The sequence below is a fragment of the Lagenorhynchus albirostris genome, chromosome 7 (assembly GCF_949774975.1).
Source record: "Lagenorhynchus albirostris chromosome 7, mLagAlb1.1, whole genome shotgun sequence".
Lineage (NCBI taxonomy): Eukaryota > Metazoa > Chordata > Mammalia > Artiodactyla > Delphinidae > Lagenorhynchus > Lagenorhynchus albirostris.
The window spans coordinates 20,150,445-20,173,738 of NC_083101.1; the positions used below are offsets into that span (position 1 = coordinate 20,150,445).

General features: G+C 48.3%; 1 protein-coding gene across 12 annotated transcripts in view; it reads right to left on the bottom strand.

The window, feature by feature from the left end:
- Positions 1–23,294, bottom strand: part of ZNF618 (zinc finger protein 618) — a 184,391-nt gene that overhangs the window by 75,603 nt on the left and 85,494 nt on the right. For all 12 annotated transcript variants that reach the window (XM_060154543.1, XM_060154542.1, XM_060154541.1 and 9 more), the window contains exon 2: positions 13,475–13,518. In XM_060154543.1, coding sequence (XP_060010526.1) covers positions 13,475–13,518 — 44 coding nt within the window. The remainder of the gene's footprint in view (positions 1–13,474; positions 13,519–23,294) is intronic.

Genomic DNA, 23,294 nt, shown 5'->3' on the forward strand with positions numbered 1-23,294 from the left:
ACTTAATTTTCTTCAATGTATGGTGTCAGTCAGCCACGACGCTGGGTAATACCGCAGCTCAGAAAGACAGCATGAAGACTTAAATATTAAGAGTTAATTCCCTGGTTAACTTAAACCTAAAATAGAGAAAAGCAGGAGTCTTGAGCAATGCTGTCAAGTCACAAACTCTGACATGTAGCAGGCAGGGCCCTCTGGGGAAAGCTGGGAGCTTCTCAAGGCTGCCATGGCACATGGAAGGTTGGCCCAGGTCAGCAGAATTACTGTTAACAGCCTCTTAAACAGATGCACTGCCTTCGTTTTCCAATGGATCTGGCCTTGGTACAATACGTATCCGCCAGCAATGCGCACGGCTCTCTGAAGACCCACCTTGCCGCGGCTCTCCCTACACAGCTTTGGGACCCTGCAGACTCAGGAATTCTCACCCACTTAGTATGCCCTTGACAGGCAGGTGGGGAAGGGGAGGCCACAGAGGAGCCCACGCCCACAGTCCTGCATCTTCCGGGGCACCCGTGGTGGCCCACGCAGACCCCAGAGAGCAGGTAACTCAACCATGAAGAGTTAGGCCATAGCTAGGTTCTCTTGCTAGCCATATAAACAGAGGATAAATACACCCTTTCTGCCGTCAGTGTTATTTCCTGCTGAGGCTGTGACTTGGCCTCGATCGCTGATGCCCAACTCCTCTGGCCACCCTCCTTGGAATGAAATGTAAAGAAGCTTCCCAATGGGACTGCTCCCCTTCCACCCTGCCCACATTGACAACCGATACCAGGAGCCGCTCAGCTGCTTAGAAAGCTCTGTCGTCCCTCCAATGTGCTCGTCCCATCCTGGCACTACCTCTGGCCTCCACCCCTCCGCTCTTCACCCACCAGCCCTTGAGATGGGCTGATGACAGACTTGAGGTCTGGAATGCACAGCCAGCTCTGTCCACACGCCCTCATGTGAGCACCTGGGCCTGGACCCTCACTGCCCAGAGGCGTGCTGTCCCCGGACACATAAACGAGACTCCTCACTACACAGTCCAGCCCTTCAAGGGGTTTGAGGATGATAAACTAGGTGCGTGGACCGTTGCCAAGCTTCCTAACCTGCCCACGCCTCTCTTTCCTGACGTGTAAGCACTAACCTCAAAGGGTTGTTTAGAAGATTAAAGCACAGGGCTTCCCTGGTGGCGCAGTGGTTAAGAATCCGCCTGCCAATGCAGGGGACATGGGTTCAAGCCCTGGTCCAGGAAGATCCCACATGCCGCGGAGCAACTAAGCCCGTGCGCCACAACTACTGAGCCTGTGCTCTAGAGTCCGCGAGCCACAACTACTGAAGCCCGCACACCTAGAGCCCGTGCTCCGCAACAAGAGAAGCCACCGCTATGAGAGGCCCGTGCGCCACAACGAAGAGTAGCCCCTGCTCGCCGCAACTAGAGAAAGCCCGGGCACAGCAACGAAGACCCAATGCAGCCAAAAAAAAAAAAAAAAGATTAAAGCACAGAGATGTTCATAAGGTGCCCAGCACAGCATCACACACATAGTGGGACTCATTACCTTTTTTTTTTTTTTTTTACATCTTTATTGGAGTATAATTGCTTTACAATGATGTGTTAGTTTCTGCTTTATAACAAAGTGAATCAATTATACATACACATATGTTCCCATATCTCTTCCCTCTTGTGTCTCCCTCCCTCCCACCCCTCTAGGTGGCCACAAAGCACCGAGTTGATCTCCCTGTGCTATGTGGCTGCTTCCCACTAGCTATATATTTTACGTTTGGTAGTGTATGTATGTCCATGCCACTCTCTCACTTTGTCCCAGCTTACCCTTCCCCCTCCCCATATCCTCAAGTCCATTCTCTAGTAGGTCTGTGTCTTTATTCCTGTCTTACCCCTAGGTTCTTCATGACATTTTTTTTTCCCTCAGATTCCATGTATATGTGTTAGCTTACGGTATTTGTCTCTCTCTTTCTGACTTACTTCACTCTGTATGACAGACTCTAGGTCCATCCACCTCACTACAAATAACTCAATTTTGTTTCTTTTTAGGGACTCATTAACTGTTAGTTCTCTTCTCCTGTCCTTACCAAGCACTCGCCAGGCAAAACGTGAAAAGTTTGGCCCAACTATGAAAAAGATGAGCTCTTAGGCCATGGGTGGAGAACTCATAAATGAAGGCAGGAGAGGAATGTTTAGCCCCTGTGAAAACCGAAGGAGTGGAGGGCACGGCCCCCTACACGCAGCAGCGATGAAGAGGAGGGAGAGGTGGGGACACACGTCGGCAGGTTCACTACGCAAGGTGGGCATGACCAAGATGGTAGGCGTGACGTGCCCACACTCTTAACCATCGCGGTTTGCATCGAACCTGGAGGAAGTGGAAGCCAAGGGGTGAGGATTTTTCTCTCCTGTTGGCAGAGCCAGACAGACAGTGAGGCTGTGGATGCCTCCCGAGATACTTTCTCAGATCGAGGGCCCTTGTCATTAAGGGGCTCACGAAGCAACCAGGTCAGATCATCCTGGTTCCATTCTCAAGAATGTGCTTCTTCAGGACAAGACAAGACTTCCAGATGCTCTGAACTGGTAACTGCAGCTTCACAAGGAGAACTTGCTTAATTTGCTCAAGGAGCACAGGTGGGAAACTCGAGCTGGGTGGGTGGACTGAGCCCAGGTTCCCTAGAGGTCCCAATCACTTCCCTTTGCTGGATCACCCCAAACTCAAGAACGCAGTACCATTTGGAAAAATGACTTACCGATTTTGACGCATATGACTTGCAGTTTGCATTTCTGTGGCTGTCTCCAGAGGACAAATCCAAGGATGTCTGAATTTTCCAGAATCGGCCCTATTTGTGCAGAGGCTAGGCTTAACAGTAACTGATTAAGCAGAAAGTGAACTCTGCCCCTCCAGAAAAGCAGGGGGTCCCCTTGGAGCAAGGATATGAACCCTCAGAATCAGCCTGCAATTTATGATTTTTGTAAGCCAAACTTTGGCCCAAGCTTGGTAGGGTGAGAACACACATTTCTGGAAATCAAATGAGCTCCAATTACAGGAACATAAACCTAGAGTCAAGATGAAGATGCAGCCTGACTAAAATACACCCAGAGCTGGTTCTCAAATAATTCATTCTGCTAAGACCATACTGGTCATTGACTAGCATCAGGCCTTCTGATACTATTGAATTTTGTGCAAATAAGGTTAATTTGTTTAGGGCTACTTTAATTTTCCTGCTGAAAACCAAAACGCTAAACAAGAAGAAGATATTATTTTAAAAATAATTATGCAGCCGTACACGTGGTTATGAGATTAAACTATCCACCAGTGGAAAATCTTGGCTTAAAGGACAAGACTCAGCAAGGCCCAAAGCCATTTGATTATTTGGGTGACGGTGAACGAGTCTATTTCTCAGTTGTCTCTGAGGAGGGATGCCAATCACTGCCTCAGATGGCCCCTGGGAGGAGCAATGTGAAAACTGCAGGACACAGGATGTGGATCACGGTAGCCCCTCCACAAACACGATCTCCACTCTCACCCACCCTCATCCTCACCTCCAGCCTCTCTCCCATGTCCAGGCTCTATGAGAAATCAACTGCCCTGAGATGGCCCACACTCTGTCTGGGGAGAGTGTTTCTCTCTAAATAAAGCCACTTCTTACCTATCACTTTGTCTCTTACTGAACTCTTTCTGCGATGAGACATCAAGAACCTGAGCTTCACTAAGTCCTGAGACCAACTAGACCAACTCCCAATCTTCGTCAACACTGGTGGGGACATCTTCTGTGCCGTTTCTTTGTCACAACTTTTTGGGCACTAATACCTGTTTGGGAGACTACCTTGGAAGGGATAGCATCTAAGATCGTAAGCGCAAATCTTGACCAAATTGCGCGGTGGATTTTGACTTATGAGTGGAATTTTGGACAGCTTGGCAGTTAGAGACTTCACCTCAGGCTTGTCTGAAAGGGGTCAGGCTGCATCCATCGCAACCAATACCGCTCTGGGCCATATAGGCTGGGATTGGGAAAGATGTGGACAACAGGAATTAAATGGGAAAAGACTTAGTAGGTTATGTAATCGGGTTTGGCCACAATATGAATTAGGACATTTAAAATGGAGTGAAGTACCCTATGTTCAAATTCTCATGGCCTTGTATCTAGGCAATGGAACCCAAAAGGAATTTAAGGTGTGCGGAGCTCGGAGGGATAACTCTAGGAAGGACACAGCGGACATTTTAACTGACCCACCCTACTGGATTCCTCCTCCCCCGAGGTACCGGCCCTTTTGGCTACGCGTTTCATAGCCCAGTCTGCCCCAGACAACAGGCACAAAATCCAGAAGGCAGCTGCTGGTCCTCAGACTCCAGTAAATGATTTGTTCCAATTGGTTTATTTGGTTTTCAGTAATAGGGATATGGCCAAAGGTCTGAACGCACCCAGAGAAATATGCAAAAGGCCCAAATGATTGCAGTGGCTTTGTCCGCTCACAGACCACCAAAGGGGAAGCCGGCTTTTCTTGGCCAATCTGGCCCTGGCAGACCACAGGCCCTTGGATACCCATACAAGGCCAATGTACCCTGTGTGGACAAAAGGGTGACTGGAGGGAAGATTTTGATCGATGTGCCCTTTACAGCCAGGGCACTGGAAGAGGGAATGCTCCAGATGCCGGACAGCAACAGGGCCCCTCGGCCATTGATGGTTTTGCAATCAGAAGACTAAAGGGGCCCAAGGCAGAAAGTGGCTGTGCCTAGAGATACCATCTACAGAACTAATGTTGAGCCTCGGGTGGTCACTGATGTGGCAGGCCACTTGGTAGAATTTCTTATAAACACTGAAGCAGCCTTCTCAGTCTTAACCCAAAGGACTGGAAACCTTTGCAATCATAAGGAATACGTAATGCGGTTGTCGGGGAAGAGACAGGGGCATACTTTCCTGGAACCCCTTTTGTGCGAGATCAATGGCCAGCTGTTTTTACATTCCTTCCTGTTTGTGCCTGACTGTCCCATCCCTTCAATGGGAAGAGATCTGTAACTAAGTTAGGGACAAGGGAACTACCCTCATCACCAAATGGTTCTAATAAAAAGCAAATAGGAACAGATAAAATCTGAAGCTAAAATAGAAGCCTTAGTAGACCCTGGAATGTGGAATACTGAGGTTCCAGGCTTGGCCAAAGATATCCAGCTGGTGATTATTAAGTAAAAAGGGTTACATAGTGTCTAAATATAAGGTACAAATTTCTTAAACCTAGGGAAGACCCTCAAAAATGTTTGTAAGTAGATTACCAAAATAGGAGGGCACTGGTCTGACTAAACTCACCATAGCTGATATTCAGAGCCTGACAGGAATTCTGGAAGAGGCCTTCTCCCCTAAGCTAAATGAGGAAAAGTAAAACTTTCCAATACACGTGAATGGGTATGTCAGTCCTCCAATATCACTGAGGTAACCACCCAATTCTTTGAAAAAGAAAACAAAACTGTCCTTGTTTTACAAACACAGTCTTTACAGGACCAGAGGAGTGACTCCAAAAATAATCCAAAACCCACCAATCCTTTTATCACTCCCCAAACCTTCCCTATTTATCTTAAGAGGCTTGTCAGTATTAAACAAAGGGGAAACAAAGTCATCCTAGGAGGAACTTGCCTGTACCTTTGAGATGCAAATGTCCTATCTGGTCTTCTCAGGAACACTTATCTCTGCCATCTTTTTTTTTTTTTTGCAGTTTTTTTTTTTTTTTTTTTTTTTGCGGTAGGTATGCGGGCCTCTCACTGTTGTGGCCTCTCCCTTTGCCGAGCACAGGCTCCGGGCGCGCAGGCCCAGCAGCCATGGCTTATGGGCCCAGCCGCTCCGCGGCATGTGGGATCTTCCCGGACCAGGGCACGAACCCGTGTCCCCTGCATCGGCAGGCAGACTCTCAACCACTGCGCCGCCAGGGAAGCCCACTGCCATCTTTTTAAATGCAAATTTTTAAAAAAGGGAAAGGTAATTTAGAACTTGACTTGTCACAAGGATAAATAGAAATCTTAAGTGTCTTCTCTGCAAACACTAGTAAAAAGGATTTAGCCATCTAGATAGGTGACCTTGATTTGTTCCATCTGCTAGAAGCCTAATTTGAATCCAACCCCTTGTAACTGATGGCTTTTCTGTTGTACCTGACTCAGGGCTGAATTTTTGGAATGGGAACTCTGAGGCCTCTGTGTTTGTGTGTTCATGCGTATCTATATGTGTGTTGTAGGTGTATGGTGTTGCCAAACATTAATTCGTAAAAGAGCTCTACTTAATTGGCGTTTTAAAAATTAAGCGCTCAGGGTTTCTCTGGTGGCGCAGTGGTTGAGAGTCCGCCTGCCGATGCAGGGGACACGGGTTCGTGCCCCGGTCCAGGAAGATCCCACATGCCGCAGAGCAGCTGGGCCCGTGAGCCATGGCCGCTGAGCCTGCACGTCCGAAACCTGTGCTCCGCAACGGGAGAGGCCACAATAGTGAGAGGCCCGCGAACCACACACACAAAAAAATAATAAAATAAAATAAAATAAAAATTAAGCGCTTATATAAATACTCAGAACTAGAAAATAATCTGGCCAGAATGAATTTCAGGTTCATGGCATCTGGAAAATATTCAGTACTAAACTGATATCTGGTATTGAGGGTGGCTTAAGCTTGTTGGTTTGATTAATAGACATGTTAAGAGTCATCAGTGTTAAGCATAATACTTCTGTTTGTTTACCTTAGTAAACAAAGGTGTGAAGAATGAAAAAACTGAAAAGAGTTATGCGTGATCATTAGTTGGGTAATTGGATTTTGTTAGGAATGGCCTAAAACTAGGCTGAATTTGGTTTCTCCCTCCAAAGTTTTCTTGAAATGCTGCTTGTAATAACAGATAGTATGAGTTTCTTTGCCTGTAAGTGATCTGTATTTGTTTCTGAGATCTCCTTCCCTCCTGTTTTACTTCTGATTCCCATAAGAATATGGGAGTAAAATCTCTGAGGGGGTAAAGAAACAGGAGGGAAGGGGGCAGGGCACAACCTCTGAAAAAATGATATAGCCTGAGGACATGACATAAACTGATTAGAACCCAATGGGTCCAAGATGGCGGACAAATCGGACAAGTTGACTTCCACTAGACCTTGAGCCTCAGTATATGCTCACTGTAACACATCAGCAGGCTGAATGACATACCCACAGGCGCCATGACAGGTCCAAGGCCGACCATAAGGATCAAAAAGTGGGCGGTGGCCCAATTCCTGGAAATCCCACCCCTTCCTAAAAGAGCTGGAATACTCTTCCCACTCATTAGCCTATGAAATGACCCACCCCTATAAAAACTGACAACCCCATAACCTGGTGCCTTTCTCACCTTCTGAGATGGCCCACACTCTGTGGAGTGTTTCTCTCTAAATAAACCCACTTCTTACCTATCACTGTCTCTCACTGAATTCTTTCAGTGATGAGACATCAAGAACCTGAGCTTCATTAGTCCTGAAACCAGGCGTGTGATCTCAGTTGGAAGACAGTGGGTTTTGGCTGGGTTTGAGTCCCAGCCGCATGGGCTCAAGTCCCAATCTGAGGTGCACGATTTCAAAAGGGCCAGGTATATTACATTGCTGGAGAGGAACCTCATGGGCATCTTAAACCTAGCCACTTATTTTTTGGCTCCTAGAGGTGAATGCTAAGTGGCAATAGAACTTTGCTGACACTATGTGAAACCGAGCAGGACCCTGGGGGACCCTCCTCAGTAGAAGTCCTTTCTGTGTCCCCCATTTCTTGTTTGTAGGAAAGAAGTTTCAGCCTCCTAGACCTTCCCTGAGTACCAAAAGGCAGATTCAAACAGCTGCTTGTCAGGTAAGGGAGGGAATGCAGAAACAAAGGAAGAGCAGTCAAGGAACAATAGTGCAATAATAAAGCAGGTTCTGGATTTTCCTCAAGGAATATACATAACAATATCTTTGAGTTCTGCAGGAACTAAGGCCCCCATCCAGGTGGAGGTTGGTAACTTCAGGCTGAGTATGATGCCTGGGGCAACACCCTGTTACCTCACCACCAACCCATCAGAAGAAAATCTGCACACAGTGGAAGATAAAAGACTCTGACCCCCTCCGCAAATGATTAACTGCGATTAACTTCCCCTTTTTCCCTTTAAAAACTTTCATGGTTAAGCGGAATCTTGGGAGTTGGTTCTTAGATATGAGTCCATCTTCTCCCCAGGTTGCTGGCCTCCTGAATAAAGCAATCTTTCCTCTCCAACAAAGAAAAAAAAAAAAGAAATCAATTGCCACCCACTGTTCCCTCCTCCTAGGAATGGAATTCAGCATCCTGGTGATGGTGGTGATAAAAGCAAGCATTTACTGAGCACCTACTATAGGCCAGGCATTGTGCTAAGGGTAGACATATCATTATTACTGCACTTAATCCTCACCAACACCACTATGAGGGAGGTATGAATATAATCCCCATTTTACAGATGAGGAAACTGAGGTCAGGTAACTAGCCTAAGGTCACACAACCAGGAAGTAGATGGTGCCAGGATCTGAACCCCGGTAGTCTGGGTTCAGAGAGAGGGTGAGTTAGATGCCCAGCAGACCAGGCATGGAGAGTGGGAGCCACAGAGGCCATGCTGCTCCACTCTGGGGCTCTCCCAGGACCAAGCAGGAGGCTGTGCATTTTGGATGCAGGACTTACACAATGCTTTGCTGAAATGGATTCCTCAGGCCTGAAAAAAAGGGCCTTTTGGAAACTCCCTTCCAAGCCTATCTTCTAAGGTCCTGCCTGTCCTGAACCCTTGGCAATATGTCTTATAACATCTTGCCCCCCTGCAGTTTATTCTCCTCCTGGCAACCAGAATGATCCTTTTAAAACCAAAGCATATCATGTCACTCCTCTGCTCAAAATCCCCGGTGGCTCCCCATCTCACACAGGGTAAAAGCCAAAGTCCTGACAAAAGTCTCCAAGGCCATATGCAGCCACATCGGCCTCCTTGCAGTTGCTCCAGGAAAGCTCCTGCCCCAGGGCCTTTGCACCTATTGTTCCCTCGGCCTGGAATGCACTTCCCCCAAATGATTGCTTGGCTCAGTCCCTCATTTCCTTCAAATCCTTGTTCAAATGTCACTTTCTTGCTGATGCAATACTCCTCCTGACTCTCCCAACCCCCCTCCCTGCTTTCCCCCTACAGCACTTTTTACCAAATGCCATACAATGTGTTTTCAGTATTTATTATGTCTCCTCCACTCCCACGAGAACATCAGCTCCACAAGACCAGGGATTTCTGTTTTGCTCACCACTGTATTCCCAGAACCTCGGTCAGACCCTAGCACTTAGCAGGCACTCAGTAAGTGTTTGTGGAATGAATGAATGAGACTTGGTCTTATCACCTTCTCCCCCACCCCAATGTCCCTGTCTAGAACATCCTGATCACTTGTTAGGGCAACTGGTACACCTGGTGAACAAGTGAGTCCCTCGGCTGCTTCTCTCCCTGGCTGTCTTATCTCCAGATGAAAGGGTTGGACCAGATTATCTACAGAGTCCTTCCAGCTCTGAAAACCTTCAACTGACAAAAAAAAAAGGACACACTTCTTCATTACAGCAAGCCTGTAGCTACATTTACTTGATTATGAAAACTGCGTTTCCTTTAGAATTTTCCACAGTTAAGGCCCCGCAGCCTCCACGCTTCTTAAAATAAGTGACGTTTGGCTGCAGCTGTGCTACGTGATCTGTAACCTGCACACTAGGTTAGCATTAACCTCAAGTGCTGGGATCACAGGTCTTGTAAAATCGATCCAGGCTAGGTTACAGGGAAGTAAACCAAACCACAGTTAGTTGTTTCCTAAGATCAGAAACACCACCTCTCCTTGTCCCCCTCAATTTGACACTCATTCCTTAGCAGCCCAGGCTGTTGGTTTTGGGGTTTAGCCAGAGGCCCTCTGGAGAAGGAACAAAATTAGGTGTTCTGGGCCAAAAGGAAGGCGCTGGGACGAAAGCAGACTCTGGTGTGATAACACAGCATGCGCGGCACAGCTGGGAGCAGGGAGCGGAGGTCAGAGGGTCACAGGTCCCTCAAGGTCAGTCCCGACCAGGGCCATCCAGCCTAACTGACTTCAGGGAGCCTCGGGTCTTTGTCTGCCCATCTGAAACAGGAACTGCATGAGTCTAACGTTCCATCAAGTGTCTACAACTCTAAACCCCACCTGGCCAGTCTAACCCAAGGCCGGGGTCAAATTCACCAGTGGCGTCAGCTAAGGACTATGTTAATGTTCTCTGGACAAATGTCCAGAGACGTTTGGAATGCAGAACTTACTTCACTGAATGCTGGGTCACTCCACAATAATGCTGCTTTGGTCCTTCAAAGATGCTCTGTTAGGTTTAAGGACAGAATCAGTATAAACTCACTTGTGAGCTCCTTCGGAGGCCCTGCCTTTTGGACGAGCCCCCAGCCTATGGCCCAGCCCTGGTCCCCTAACAGGCTCCTCTAACCTCTGTCAACGGATCACTTCCTACGGGGAAGCAGGAGGGCACAGCGGTGAGGCACCTGCATCAGAGGAGTCAGACCTGGGCAGCCATCCTGGCTGTGGAGCTCACTTCCAACTGGGCAGCCTGATGCCTGTATACCTCTCTGGGCCTCAGCTTCCTGAGCAGTGAAGTGGGAATCATAAGCGCATCCTTCACAGAGCTGTGCTAAAGATTACATCAATTAATAAATGTAAATCCCTTAGCTCAGAGCCTGACTAAATGGTCGTTGTTATTATTATTATTAGAAATGTTTTCTTTACATCTCAAGTCACACACTGAGGTCTGGGCTGGCCCTTCCTGGTGTATATCCTGGCACTGTGGTAGTAACATGGGGCCCCATCACTGAGTATATGCAAACCTAGGTTAAACAGGGAGAGCAAAGAGATGGCACACGTGCCACCTCCCGCCTCCCCTGACCGGGGCAAGCATCTCTAATCTATCCAGCACTCTTCTCCCTCTCACTACAGCCTTGGGCTGATAAGATTCAAAACAGAGCTTCAGGCACCCATGAGCACTGTGGGGAAACCCACCTGCTGAACTCTGATCACGAGGCAGAGATGCTGGTATGGGAGAGATTCATGCCTTGGAGAGTGAGGGCAAGGACCACATCCACATACAAGTTATGAGGAGTGAAGGGAAATCTGTCTCCATTCACTGCTGCAGACCCAGCACTTTGAACAGTGCCTGGCACACAGCAGATGCTCAAATATCTGCCGGATGAATAAATTAGCATCTAATCCACCTGAGTCTGGGCCTAACCTAGCAGGTGCTCAATGAACACGAGAGGGCAGTGGGGGAGGCTGGCTAGACCCTCACTTGAGTACAGCATCACCGTGTAGAGAAAGCACTGGCTTAGGCAGGGTCAAGGCCTGACACTGCCACTCACTCAGCACATGACCCTGAGAAGCGCCTTTCTTCACCATGTGTACAATGAAGGGGGTTGGGAGCGGGGAGGGGAACCTGACAAAGCCCAGGGCCCCTTCCAGTCCTGACATTCAGATCCAGAGAACTCTTCCAGGCACTGCCAGTCTAGGGACTCCCACTGCCCCGCAGGCCATAGCGTTATACACTGTTCTTACACAAGATTCCACTACCAGGGGCCCAGGAGAGAAACACAAAGGATCTGGGCAACTGCTGGCCACGTGAGTCACTGTCCAGTTTCCCAGGCCCAAGCCCAGCCGTGCAGCCCTCCATTCCAGCCCACACTCCTGACTCCTACATCATGCATCTTCTCCCATCTCACTCACTGTACCTATCCCATAAGCACTCACTGAGCACCGGCTGGAGGCCAGCCCACAGCAGTGAACAGGACAGACGTGGCCTCCGCCTCTGGAGCTGGCAGTCAAGAGGCAGAGAAAAGTACACAAATACGTGGAATAGTTGAAGAGCATAAACTGGCCACGAGGGACACAGGCAGGGTCAGAGGGGGTCAGAAAAGGCTTCTCAGAGGGGAGGATGGAATTGAGACCTGAAGGATCAAAGGGCACGAATCATGGGAAGATCACGGAAAAGAACATCCCAGGCAAAGGAACAGCAGCTGCAAAGGCTCTCAGGCCAGGGGTTGGCAAACTACGACCACTTGTGTATTTACGTATTATCTATGGCTGCTTTCGAATTACACTGGCAGAGCTGAGAAGCTGCCACAGAGACCTATGGCCTGTGAAGCGTAAAATACTTTCCGTCTGACCCTTTCTAGGTAAAAATGGGCAACCCCTGGTTTACAGTGTTAGATAAATAAGAGAAGGTCAGGGTAGCTAAAACAGACTGAGCAAGGGGGAGACATACGAGGAGACTGGGGAGGTGGGTGGAAGCCAGGCCATGATGGCTTGGGTGGGATACACTGACCTCCAGCCTGGTATCTCCTGCAAACGGGGACCATAGTGATCTCCCTGAAACACAGGGCTGAACACCTTACTCTTCTGCGCTCTTGGTTTCCCAAAGCACATTGCACAGAACACTGGCTCCATGGGATAAACCTCAATAAAAGCGTTCCGTAGTGTCTCTCTCTCTCTCTCTGTCTCTCTCTCTCTTTCTCGGATGCTATCAAGCAAACACACCAGCACATGAAATGCTTGGAAAAGTTCCACAGCAAAGAAATCTGTTGACTTTGTTTAACTCACCATCCTTCAAATTTATTTGGCCATAGAACCCCTATTAACATTTGAAGAACTAGTGTTCCATGTGCTAAAGGGCAAATGCCTCTGCTTGGCACACCCAGCTCCAGTAGGTAACCACAGAGCCTGTTCTAGATTTTGAGGGTGTGGCCTGGGGAGCCGTCTCTCTAGTCTGTCCCTTGCCTTCTTGCCTCCAATGCCCTAAATAAAGGTCATCTGGCCACTGCAGCTCTGCTCTACCAAACGAACTGCAGCAGGAACACTAACATTTACACCAAGTTAAGTGCCTGCCTGAGCCCCCGGTGGTGGATGTCTACTACATGGGCCTGTCCAGCAGCGCCTTCCCCCATCTTTGGTAACGACAGCCCAGCTCTCCTTTGGGGACCACCTCTCCCCCATCTCCTGCCAGCTCCAAGGGTGAGGTCTGGCTAAGCAGAATATTCCATCCTCCTGCTTTGGAGGGATGGGTTCAGGATACGAGCGCAGGACCCAAGCAGTACCGATGTATTCCAGACTAGGATGGGTGTCCCTGGAGTTCACAATGCAGCAGCCGAGATACGGGATTCAAGCCCAGGTCCTTCTGCCCAGCCTTGCACTTCACCCTAAGTCTCCCCCAACTTGAGCGGCCAAGGCCAGTTCAGCACTGAGTCATCCTTAGATTCCAGTTACAGGTGCCCAGAGAGGGCACCAGGGGGGCTGGAAAGTGCTACCCACAACCTCATATCCTCCAGGCAAGTATGGATACTTCTCAACAAACGGAGCTGGCCTGGACCATTCATCCTTTCAGGTGGAAGGTGATGACCACAGAGAGGTAGCTGTTAGTCATGAAACCAGGGCGAAGAAGACGGCGGGGGGGGGGGCGCGGGGGTGCAGTAGGCAGCAGGGGAGGCGGAGCATACCTGCTTGCCGTGCTTTTCCTTCCAGCTGCACTGGCTCCGTCAGCCTGCAAAAGAAACCCAGAACACCTAAATCAGCCAAGAGGAAAACACAGATTCTACCCACTGTACCCTACCAAGCTCCCGCTCAAACACCAGCCTTCAGAGGGGGTGAGCCAGCCACAACGCCCTACTCCATTCTTCCAGGCTAGAAGTCTGCCCCCAGTGGTAAGAGGGAGTTAGGACAGCCAACCCCCCCACCCCAATTTGCTTGGCCCTTTAAATCCAACTGAGCACCCACTGCCAACACAAACCCAGCAACCACAGAGCCCTGGGGACTCAGTGAAAAGTAAGTAACCAACTAAATCTGAGATTGAATTGCACCATTTTCATTTTCAGCTGGGATTTCCAGTGAAACAGTAGCTGAAGATTTATTCCTACCAACTGGAGGGGGAAAATCCTATTATGTTAAAATAGTCTGTCCCCCAACCCTGCAAGCAGGATGAGGCAAGAGAGCACTGCTTCATAATCTCTTTTATTTGGGGCTGGGTGATGGGAAGATAAGGCTGACCAAATGGAATTTTCAGAAATCATAACATTTTGGTTCAGATGGAGAGACTGAGGCCCTGGGAGAGGAGGGAGCTGCCTGCTGTCTCATGAGGACTGCGTGACAAATACCCGGGGATCCTGACTCCTAGGCCAGTGCTGGGGGGACCTCGATGAGGAGGCCAAGGACATGGAAAAAACGCCTGGGTTCTCCACCACCCCTGGTTGCAGATGCATTCCCCAGCTTTGTCAAAACATTAATAATAATGGTAATCACAGTTAGAATAATGCAGGTTCAAGACTCTCGCGTACATGTGTTTCCAAATTCAGAACCTTTCCAATTTTAGAAAGGCAATGTGGCGCATGTGTTCTCTATTTTGAAATAACCCTGGCAGGGTCTGGGGAGGCCCTGGTACTCAAGCACGTTGATATTTCTATAGTAAAACTTATGCAGTCAGCCCTAAGTGGGCTAAACGAAACCGGGCACTAGCCTCTTCTCCCTTCAGGTCAAGTTCTGCCGCCTAACCAGTTACAAAACATCTTTTTGTTTTCAAGCTTTTCGAATTTCAGGATTGCAGATGAAGGATTGAGGACCTACAACAAAAACAGCGGCAGCTACCTTTGGATGAGTGCTTTCGAGAAGCTGCAAGCTGGCAAACCCAGATGGCGGACTTCAATTTAAACAGTCAGTATATCAAAATAAAGGCATTTCACCCCTAAGAAAGCCAGATTTCAGCTTCTGAAAGCAACACGTAGTCCCACACGACTGGTCAGCTAAAGCTGACGCACCTGGTTCACCACAGTCCCCACCACCCACTCTTGCCTACTTCCCACCCCACGGCCTGGCCCCTGCGGGTACCCCAGACTCGCTCCCTGAGCTAACTTCCCACCCGGCGCTAGTGTGTGGGCATTCAACACCTCTCACCGAATCCTCTTGATGGGTTCCCCAACACACATACACAATAGCCCCATTTAAGTATTTCAGGCATTTATCCAACATCCCACGGCTATAAGCCCAGGTCTGGGTCAACTCCAATGCCCACCTTCCTCAGCTCTGGAATATTCTATCTCCCTCCAACACTCAGGAGGGACAATCGGGAAATGGGGTGAACACACACAGCCTCCACTGCCCACACGAGGGAAATGGAAAGGTGAAGGACAAACAGGGAGGTAGAAACGTGAGGCCTGGGAGGGAGCAGTTAATGGGATGCCAGTGAATTATTTCCATGGAGGAAACAAGAAAGCGGAAAAGGGTTTGCAAATCATTTCACTGGGAGCAAAAGAACACGATCAATTACAGCCTCTTTCCAACATCTTGCATTCGTCAAACTTGCATGGAAAGCGAATGGGAAGAAGTTGTTCTAATGCTCATATCAGAAGAGGCAGAAGTGGTAGAGGTGGAAATTCTATCCCAGAGAGCTTAAAAAAACTGTAAAATCCCCAATGATCTCTAGCCTTTCAAATTTCAAACTGAACTCCAGGCATGTATTTCTAGAATTTTATACATTCTTTTAATGTTGTTTTAATGCGCTTTTTTTTGTCCTTTTCCTTCACAATTTCACAGAGTTGACCAGTTCAAGCGTACTGAACATGGGACTGGGTAGGGGAGAAGAGTCTCTCTTTTAGGCACATCTGACCATCTCCACCCATTTTCCCGTTCACTGTGTTTATGATATTTGAGCTTCTTATCACTGGTAGCTACATGCATTTTTGTTTTCCACCCATTTTTATAAAACAAAGACAAAATGCTGAAAATTTTCAAAGAGCTGTCCAAACAAATCCTTTTGTAGAAGCCTAGATGGTACAACTGGGGAAATGAGATGGCTGGAGGGAAGAGTTCATCCCTGCAGGGTGAGAAATGTCCGTTTACTGGCAGAGATGAGAAGCAGATATGGGAAGGGGGGTAGAGATGGACAATGGGCACAAGTGAGAGATGCCCAAGAGAGCATGTGTCAATATCACAGCACCTGTCAATCTCAGTCTTCAGGCCTGGCTGAGTCCAGACCCACCATAACAACAGGGGACAGCCTCTCGGGCCCCCCCAGCCACAGTGCTGAGGACACCCATTCTCATTGTAGAGATCCCTAAGGTGCCAGGCCGGCTTTGTCTGTGTCCTCACAAATATCTCAGAGCAAGCCCTACTGTTTGAATTAAGTTGACTTTGCCATTTTCCTAGGCCCAAATGGTCTACTACCAGCAATTTCATGCAATTCATCCCAAACCACAAACTCACCTTTACCCAGTGTAATCTGATCTGATTCTCAATTTAAACCAAAGTTCAAGAGCACAGGGCTTAGAGTCAGACAAGTCTGAGTTCAAGTCCTGGGTCTGCCATTTTCAAGCTATATAATCCTTGGCAGTTCATCTGCACTCTCTAGGCCTCAGTTTCTTCATCTGCAAAATGGCAATATGCCAATTGGGCCCAAGAAACCGAGGCACAGAAAAACAGAGTGACTTGTACAAGATTACACAGCAGACGAGCAAGAGGCAGAGCCAGGCCTGGACTGAGCCAGGCGTCTTCCCTGCCTGTCTCCAGGCCTGATCTGAATCCTGGGCTGCAAGTCAGAAGGTCTACCAGACCCCACAGCCCTGAGGCCTTCCCCAAAGGGCTGGTCAGAATGATACTGAATGCAGCTATGTAGGTAAACTACTAAGCACAGGCCAGGGATGTGCAGTAACCACTGAAGTAATGGAAACTCTATTGCTGTTGCCACTGGACCATGTGCTCCTAAAGAGGCAGCTTCTGCCTGGCTCTGTCTGGGTCTCACTTTGAACCTTGGGCAAGCTCTTTCCTCTCCCTGGACCTGAGGTTCTCATAGGTAAAAACAGGCACGGGAGGCACGAGAGTTCAATCTGATCATCTCCCCCTCCTTTTCATCTCTGATACTCTATGTGGAGCTGACCCAACCTTAACCAAACCCCTCAAGGGTAAATGAAATACGGTGCGGGAAGTGTACTCATGAGAGGTCCTCTTCCTCACTTTCACATAGCTGGGGGTAAAGGTATCCAAGCCCCCCCCCTCACCCCGCCCCCACTCCCCATAAGGGCACCTGCTTCCCCTCCCAGCCCCATCCATTCCTAACACACCAGCTTCTTCTCAGGACCTGGGCAAGGCTATTTTTAGTTTCATTCGACCCTCCTCTTCCCTCCCAAATGAACATTAAGTTGTTCTTTTCCATTCTCTTATTAAGGATTTTCTTGGAAAGAAAATATTATTCCAAACCCAGAAATTTTATTTCTAAATTTGTGCAAATGTAAGTTGTAAGACATTAGCTGCATTTCACATTTTGTGCAAATGGCAGAAACAGGCAATTCGTGTGCTACGGGATGGGGGCTGGCCAACGATTTCGATAAAATAAACCCTTTTTTAATTTAAATGCTAATGCACTGAATTAAAATTTAATAACTGAGGAAATTGAAAAGCCGAGCAGGAATATTGGAAATAAATCCAAGCAGAAACAGCTGAAATTAAAAATTCTAGAGAGTGGGAGGATAGCAGCTAAGCTGTCTTATATGATTACATTTTTTTTCAGAATGAAGCAAAAAAAAAAAAAAAAATCCTATCTCTCGCTGGCTCTAGGGCAGTAAATCCGCAGTGCTGTGATTTATTGCTCAATTTTCCTGAGGGAAAAAGGCTTTCTTTCATGCTGAAATATTTCATAAATTTCAAGCCAGCATAAATTCTTAATTTAAAAGTTATGGAGGTCACATTTAGTGCACTGGTACTGTTCCAAAATCTTAAAGGAATAGCAGCGACCGAAAAAAAAAAAAAGCAAAAAGGAGGGGTAGAATTTGCTCCTTTTTTTTTTTTCCTTTTTTCATTTTGGTTTTAATTTGTGAGTTGAAATTTCATTATTAAAGATTCTTCCTGGATGGATGGAACCCAAGCAAGCACATGGGGAACTGGTGTGTGCTTGGAAATCTGCTGCAAAAGATGAAGAGATAAAGACTTAATTCAATTATAAAAAGGCATTTTTTTTTTTAAAGCCACTTGAGGAATTTCTGGTAAAAATTTCCTTCCTTCATTGCCCGGGAAGGGGTGAGAGTGGGGGAGGGTGGCCAATGTAATTGCTTCTCTTAGATCGCCAATCTTTTGTGCACACTGATATATTCATTTGTTATACAGCTGTTCAGCGGCGGAAAGAATGCTGGGACGCCCATAATTCTAAGCAAATCAATCAAAAATTAATGATTTGTCATGCTTGCACAATGGAGGAAAACAGCTCCTTGGGTCCTGGCTGCCTGATCTCGAAGAATGAAATGCCTTTCTGCGATAAGAGAGCGGAGCCAGAGGCTCAGGGAGGCCGAGGGGCCACTGCAAATGTGAGGGCTCATGGACCCGGAGCTCTGAGAGGGTGGAGTGGGCATCTCCAAGATGGTGCATCAGCTAGTCAAGCCAAGGATGGACTTGAGGCAGCACATTTCCGTGGTGGTATAATTAGGATCTTGCCTTTTCCCTCCCCCACTGCAACACAAACATTGCTTCCTCTCTGGAGACTTCCAACGATTCCCCCTCCCCCCAGCAGATCTGATTAGTCCCTGTTCATTGTTCTCCCAACACTGCTAACTCACCACCACCAGTGCCTTTCACCAGCTCTATGGGATGGGGACCACAGTTCCTGGAAGGCCTGTGCCTCCCAGACTGTGCTCCTCCTGGATAAAGACCGCATCCTACACGTGGCGATGGCTCCAGCACCCAGCTCAGGGTCTGGCACAAATATTCAGCAAATAAGGTTGAAACCGTTAATTATTATTTCTCAGTAAATACGGATACCGAGAGGTTGCTGAGATGAACGATAAACTGCACTGGCAATTATACTTGGGTAAAATGTAACAACTGATCTTAAATAATCAATCACTCCTTTCTTCATTCAACAGATATTTCTTGAAAGCCTACTATATGTTAAACACTATGCTTGGCTTTGGGTGGACAGCCTCAAATCCACTACTGGACAATTCCAAGTCCCCAGTGTTCACTGCTTCTCGGCTTCCTTCCACCCTTGGAAGGGAAGAGTGAACGTGAACCGGGAGAGGAGGGACATTCTCTGCATGCTCAAACGTCTTTGAAATCTCATTTTCTTTCTTACTAATTCACGTGAATGTTATATCCACAAGTACCAAAGGCATGTTAGTCCAAAATATGTCTGTGTACTGCATATATATGTATGTATGTTAGTTTGAACACAAAAATTCTGTTTTAAATTTCCAACTGGTATAACTGACCCTGCAGGAAGATGCTCAGCAACAGTGGTGAGTGAAACCAAGTGCACTTGACCTGGAGGCCTGCAGGAGGCACCGAACCTTCGAGAAGCACCTACCAGAGCCCCAGGACCTGCCCAGAAGATGATTCTATGTCCCCTACTATTTACTGAGAGGAGGACAAGTGGGTCTGAAACAACTCAAACCTCATTTATGTATCTCTTTCCTTTCCAACAGCCAGTGGATCCCCCAAATTTAACCTGAACTTTCTGTCCCATTGAGATACATGACTCAAGTCAGAAGAAAGTCATTCGCTCATCTGACAAGTATTTACTGAGCTCCTTCTATGCACCGGACACTGTTCTAGGCAGTTGGGATATATCCCTGCCTTCACTGTGATTATATGCAGAGGGGGCAGATGGTAGTATTAGGAGTAATAAATTAGTAAGATACATAGTATGCTAGAAAGTAATCCGTTCTATGGGGGGAAAAATAGAGAAGGGCAGGGGAGAATCAGAATGCTGGGCCAAGGGAGGAGCCGTGGGCTGCAATTTTAAATAAGGTGATCAGAGTAGGTGTCACTGGGTAAACAATGGAAGTTGAGGGGGTTGTCCATGTGGCGACTAGGGAAAAAGGAATGGCCAGTGGGAAGACCCAAGGGCAAGAGCGTACCTGGTGTGCTCAACGCACAAAGAGGATGCCAGTGTGTCTGCGGCAGAGTGAGGCAAGGATGAGAAGAGGTGGGGGGGGGCGGGGGGGAGGGAAGAGCCTCACAGCCACTGAAGGGCTTTGGCTTTTATTCTGGGGAGCCACTGGAAGGTTCGGGCAGAGTCAAATGTAATTTGACTTCCATTTTGAAAAGATCATTCTGGATGCTGTGTTGAGAACAGACCGCAGGCAAGGATGGGAAAAAAGATCCATCTTTTTCCAGCCCAGGAAAAAGATGAAGGTGGCTGGGACCAGGGTCGTGGTAGTGAGGGAACTGAGGAAAAACACTGCGTTCTGAGTCTACTGGAAGGTAGAACCAATAGGACTTGCTGACGAACTGGAGGTGGGGTATGAAAAAAAGAATCAGGGAAGATTCCAAAAATCTTGGACCAAGAGAAATGGATTGTGTCTCTCTGGTGCATGAGAATATTAATCATCAGCACAGCACTTTATAGATTGTTACACTGCAGTGAATCCTCCAATAACCCCGTGAAGAAGACACTGCAGTTTATGCCCTTTGACCAAGAATTCACCAAGCACCCAAGGGGCCAAGTGACGTACCCAAGGTCACACAGCTGGCCAATGGCATGGCCAGGGCTCACACATGTCTTCTCACCCCAAGTCCATGGCCATTTCCTCTACGTACTTGGCCCTTCATCTCTAGAACAAACGAATCAAACCTGCCCCCAAACGATGTAGATAAACTGTTTTCCTATCCAACCACTGGGCCCCAACTCAAGCACAGGTAGTCCCCACTTTTACACACCAGGTGTTCATGAAACACATCCACGAAGGGTGACTGTACCAACACTGAACGAAAGCTTTGCAAGTTAAAAGAGGATTCCATTCCCAGGGAACTAAATCTGTTATAAATTCCCTGATTAGACCTTGCTTCTTAGATCGCGTTCAGTGATATGGTTCTAGCTTGTGGTACTCGGTTCTACTTTTGTATTTATTTTCCCAACTGAACATGGTTACTCAAAGCCACTGACTGAGTGGTTCCAAGCTTGAGGGGTGGAGTGGAGGCTACCAGAGAAGACTCTGGGTTAAAAGAACTGGAACCCAGGTAGCTGATACCATTTTTCGGTAGGTATTTATAGAGTTCAGACTAGATGTGTGATTCTGAGCAAGGCCTTGGGGGACTGATACTGAGATGAATCAGACATGGTTCCTTATTCATTCACCCAAATACTACCCATTAAGTGCCTACTATGTACTGGGCACCAGGGAAGTTACTGGGGACACAGCAGCAACGAGAACAGTGGGGGAGACAGGCCGCGATTATTTATTTCATGCTACCCATTTATAATTACCAACTGAGAGACATGCTCTGAAGAGAAAGTCCTGGGCTCCATGAGCATCTTTAACAACAGGATCCACTGAGACTATAGGATCAGGAAGGGCTTTCTTGAGGGAGGATGCTGGAACAGGGCACACAGAGCTCCCATCCAACAGTGGGAATGCGAAATCTAATGCAAATGGAGCTAACACAAGCTGGGTGCCGGTGAGCAAGCAGAAGGATGCCATCTTGCCAAGCTGGGAAGCCTGGGTCCCTGAACCCCGCAGGGCTGGAGACTTCTCTGAGGGTCTCCACCTCTGGAGGAAGGGACCAGCCCACTGACATGGCCAGGCTCACAGAGGGAGCTCCTGACCAGACCCCAAGCCAGAGCCCAGAGGCTGAGGGAGGCCCCTCATTGACTGGCCATGTTTCCAACTACAAGGGAAACCCATGGGAAATGACCAATGTCTTTATTCCTCTAGGTTACGGGACCCCTCCCCAAGCCCTTGCTATCTGAGGACAAGTATCAAGAAATAAACCAGGCTTCCTGGGAATGGAACGAGCACATGCCTTGTCTGTTTCATACGAGTTTCCAGGTATAGGCAGGTTCTTCTCCTCTCTGGTGGGCAGCCACGTGGACTGGAGCAGGACCCTATTACTGACATCATCACCATCACCATCATCATCACCATCATCATCATCGTCGTCTTTGTTGGCGTCATCAACAGCTGGTCATTACTGAGCACCTGTAAACCAGGCTGAGGAGTTTCGGCTTTACTCCAAGGCTCACAGGCTGCCCAGAAGGCATGTGCGCCTCTGGAAGCAACTGCTGGCTGCGGTATAGAGGCAGGGAGCCCAACACGGAGGCCACTGTCATCTTCCAGGGAAGAGATGATGCTTTTGGGAACCGCAGTGGAGGAGAGAAAGCCCCAGGACCTAGAGCTATTGGGAGTGACAAAGATCTCCTGCGACAGCATTTGAAAGGCACCCAGGGTGGAGCTGGCATGCAGTAGTTGCTCAGTAAGTGACAGGTTTACAAATAAATGCACCACTGCAGCTGCTGAGGAACGCTGTCAGCCTGGGATCGTGTGCAGAGGGCCAGGAGTAAAAGGTGAACCCACTTCCACCCCTGAGGCCTGACTCATGGGCCTTAGAAGAAGTGGTGGGATCCTGGCTCAGAGCGGAGGGGCAGGTGCCTCCCCTGGGCTGCCATGTGGGACTCACCACCCGGACTACAAGACTCGTTCTCATCCCAGGGCGCTGGATGGGACCACAATGGGAACCCACAGTCCCTCCTCCCCAGGACCAGCAGTCAAAAAGCCCTCAGGCTCCAGGACTGAGGAAGAGAGATGTGAAGGACCTCAGCAGCAAGGGTGGCAGTCACTGGGAACCAGGCGGGAGCACAAACTCTGCCACTTGCTAGCTGGACCCTGGGCGAGTAAATTGACCTCTCAGTGCTTCACTTCCTTCCTCTGTAAAATGGGAATGATGGGAGTGGCCGCCTCACAAGCTGCTGTGAGGATGAAGTGAGCTCATCAGTCTCACACTTAGGGCGGGGCCTTTACATCCACATAGTGCCAGCTTGTATTATTAGTTGGGCATCAGGGGCCCCGAAGGGGGATAACACCAGCGATCCCAAGAGGCCAGTATCTACTGAGCACCTCCTGTATGCCAGCCCGGGGCGCAGGCATCGTGGGCACCGTCTCATTTAATCTCCTCAACCACCCTAAGCAGTAGGGACCGTTCCCAGCCCCACTGTCCAGGCGAGGACCCAGAGCTTGCAGGGTGTTGGAACAGCCGGGAAGAGGCTCAGCCGGGCTTCCAACGCAGACACTCCGATTCCAAGTTCACGTTCTCAAACCCAGTGCCATGCTGCTCCAAGGCCCAGAGGGGTGACCTTGGCGAGTGACTTTCCCCATCTTTAGAAGAGGACACGCTCCTCTGGGTGCATAAATGCTGCTCTGTTTGTTTTCTTTTGAAAAAAGAAATGCATCTCAGTTCTTAACCATCACACAGTTAATCTCTCAATTTACAAAAGAGCGAGTCACGTGACTGGATTCCACAAAAATTCTCTCTCCAGGTTTATGATTTTACAGAAAACTCCAGGGAAAA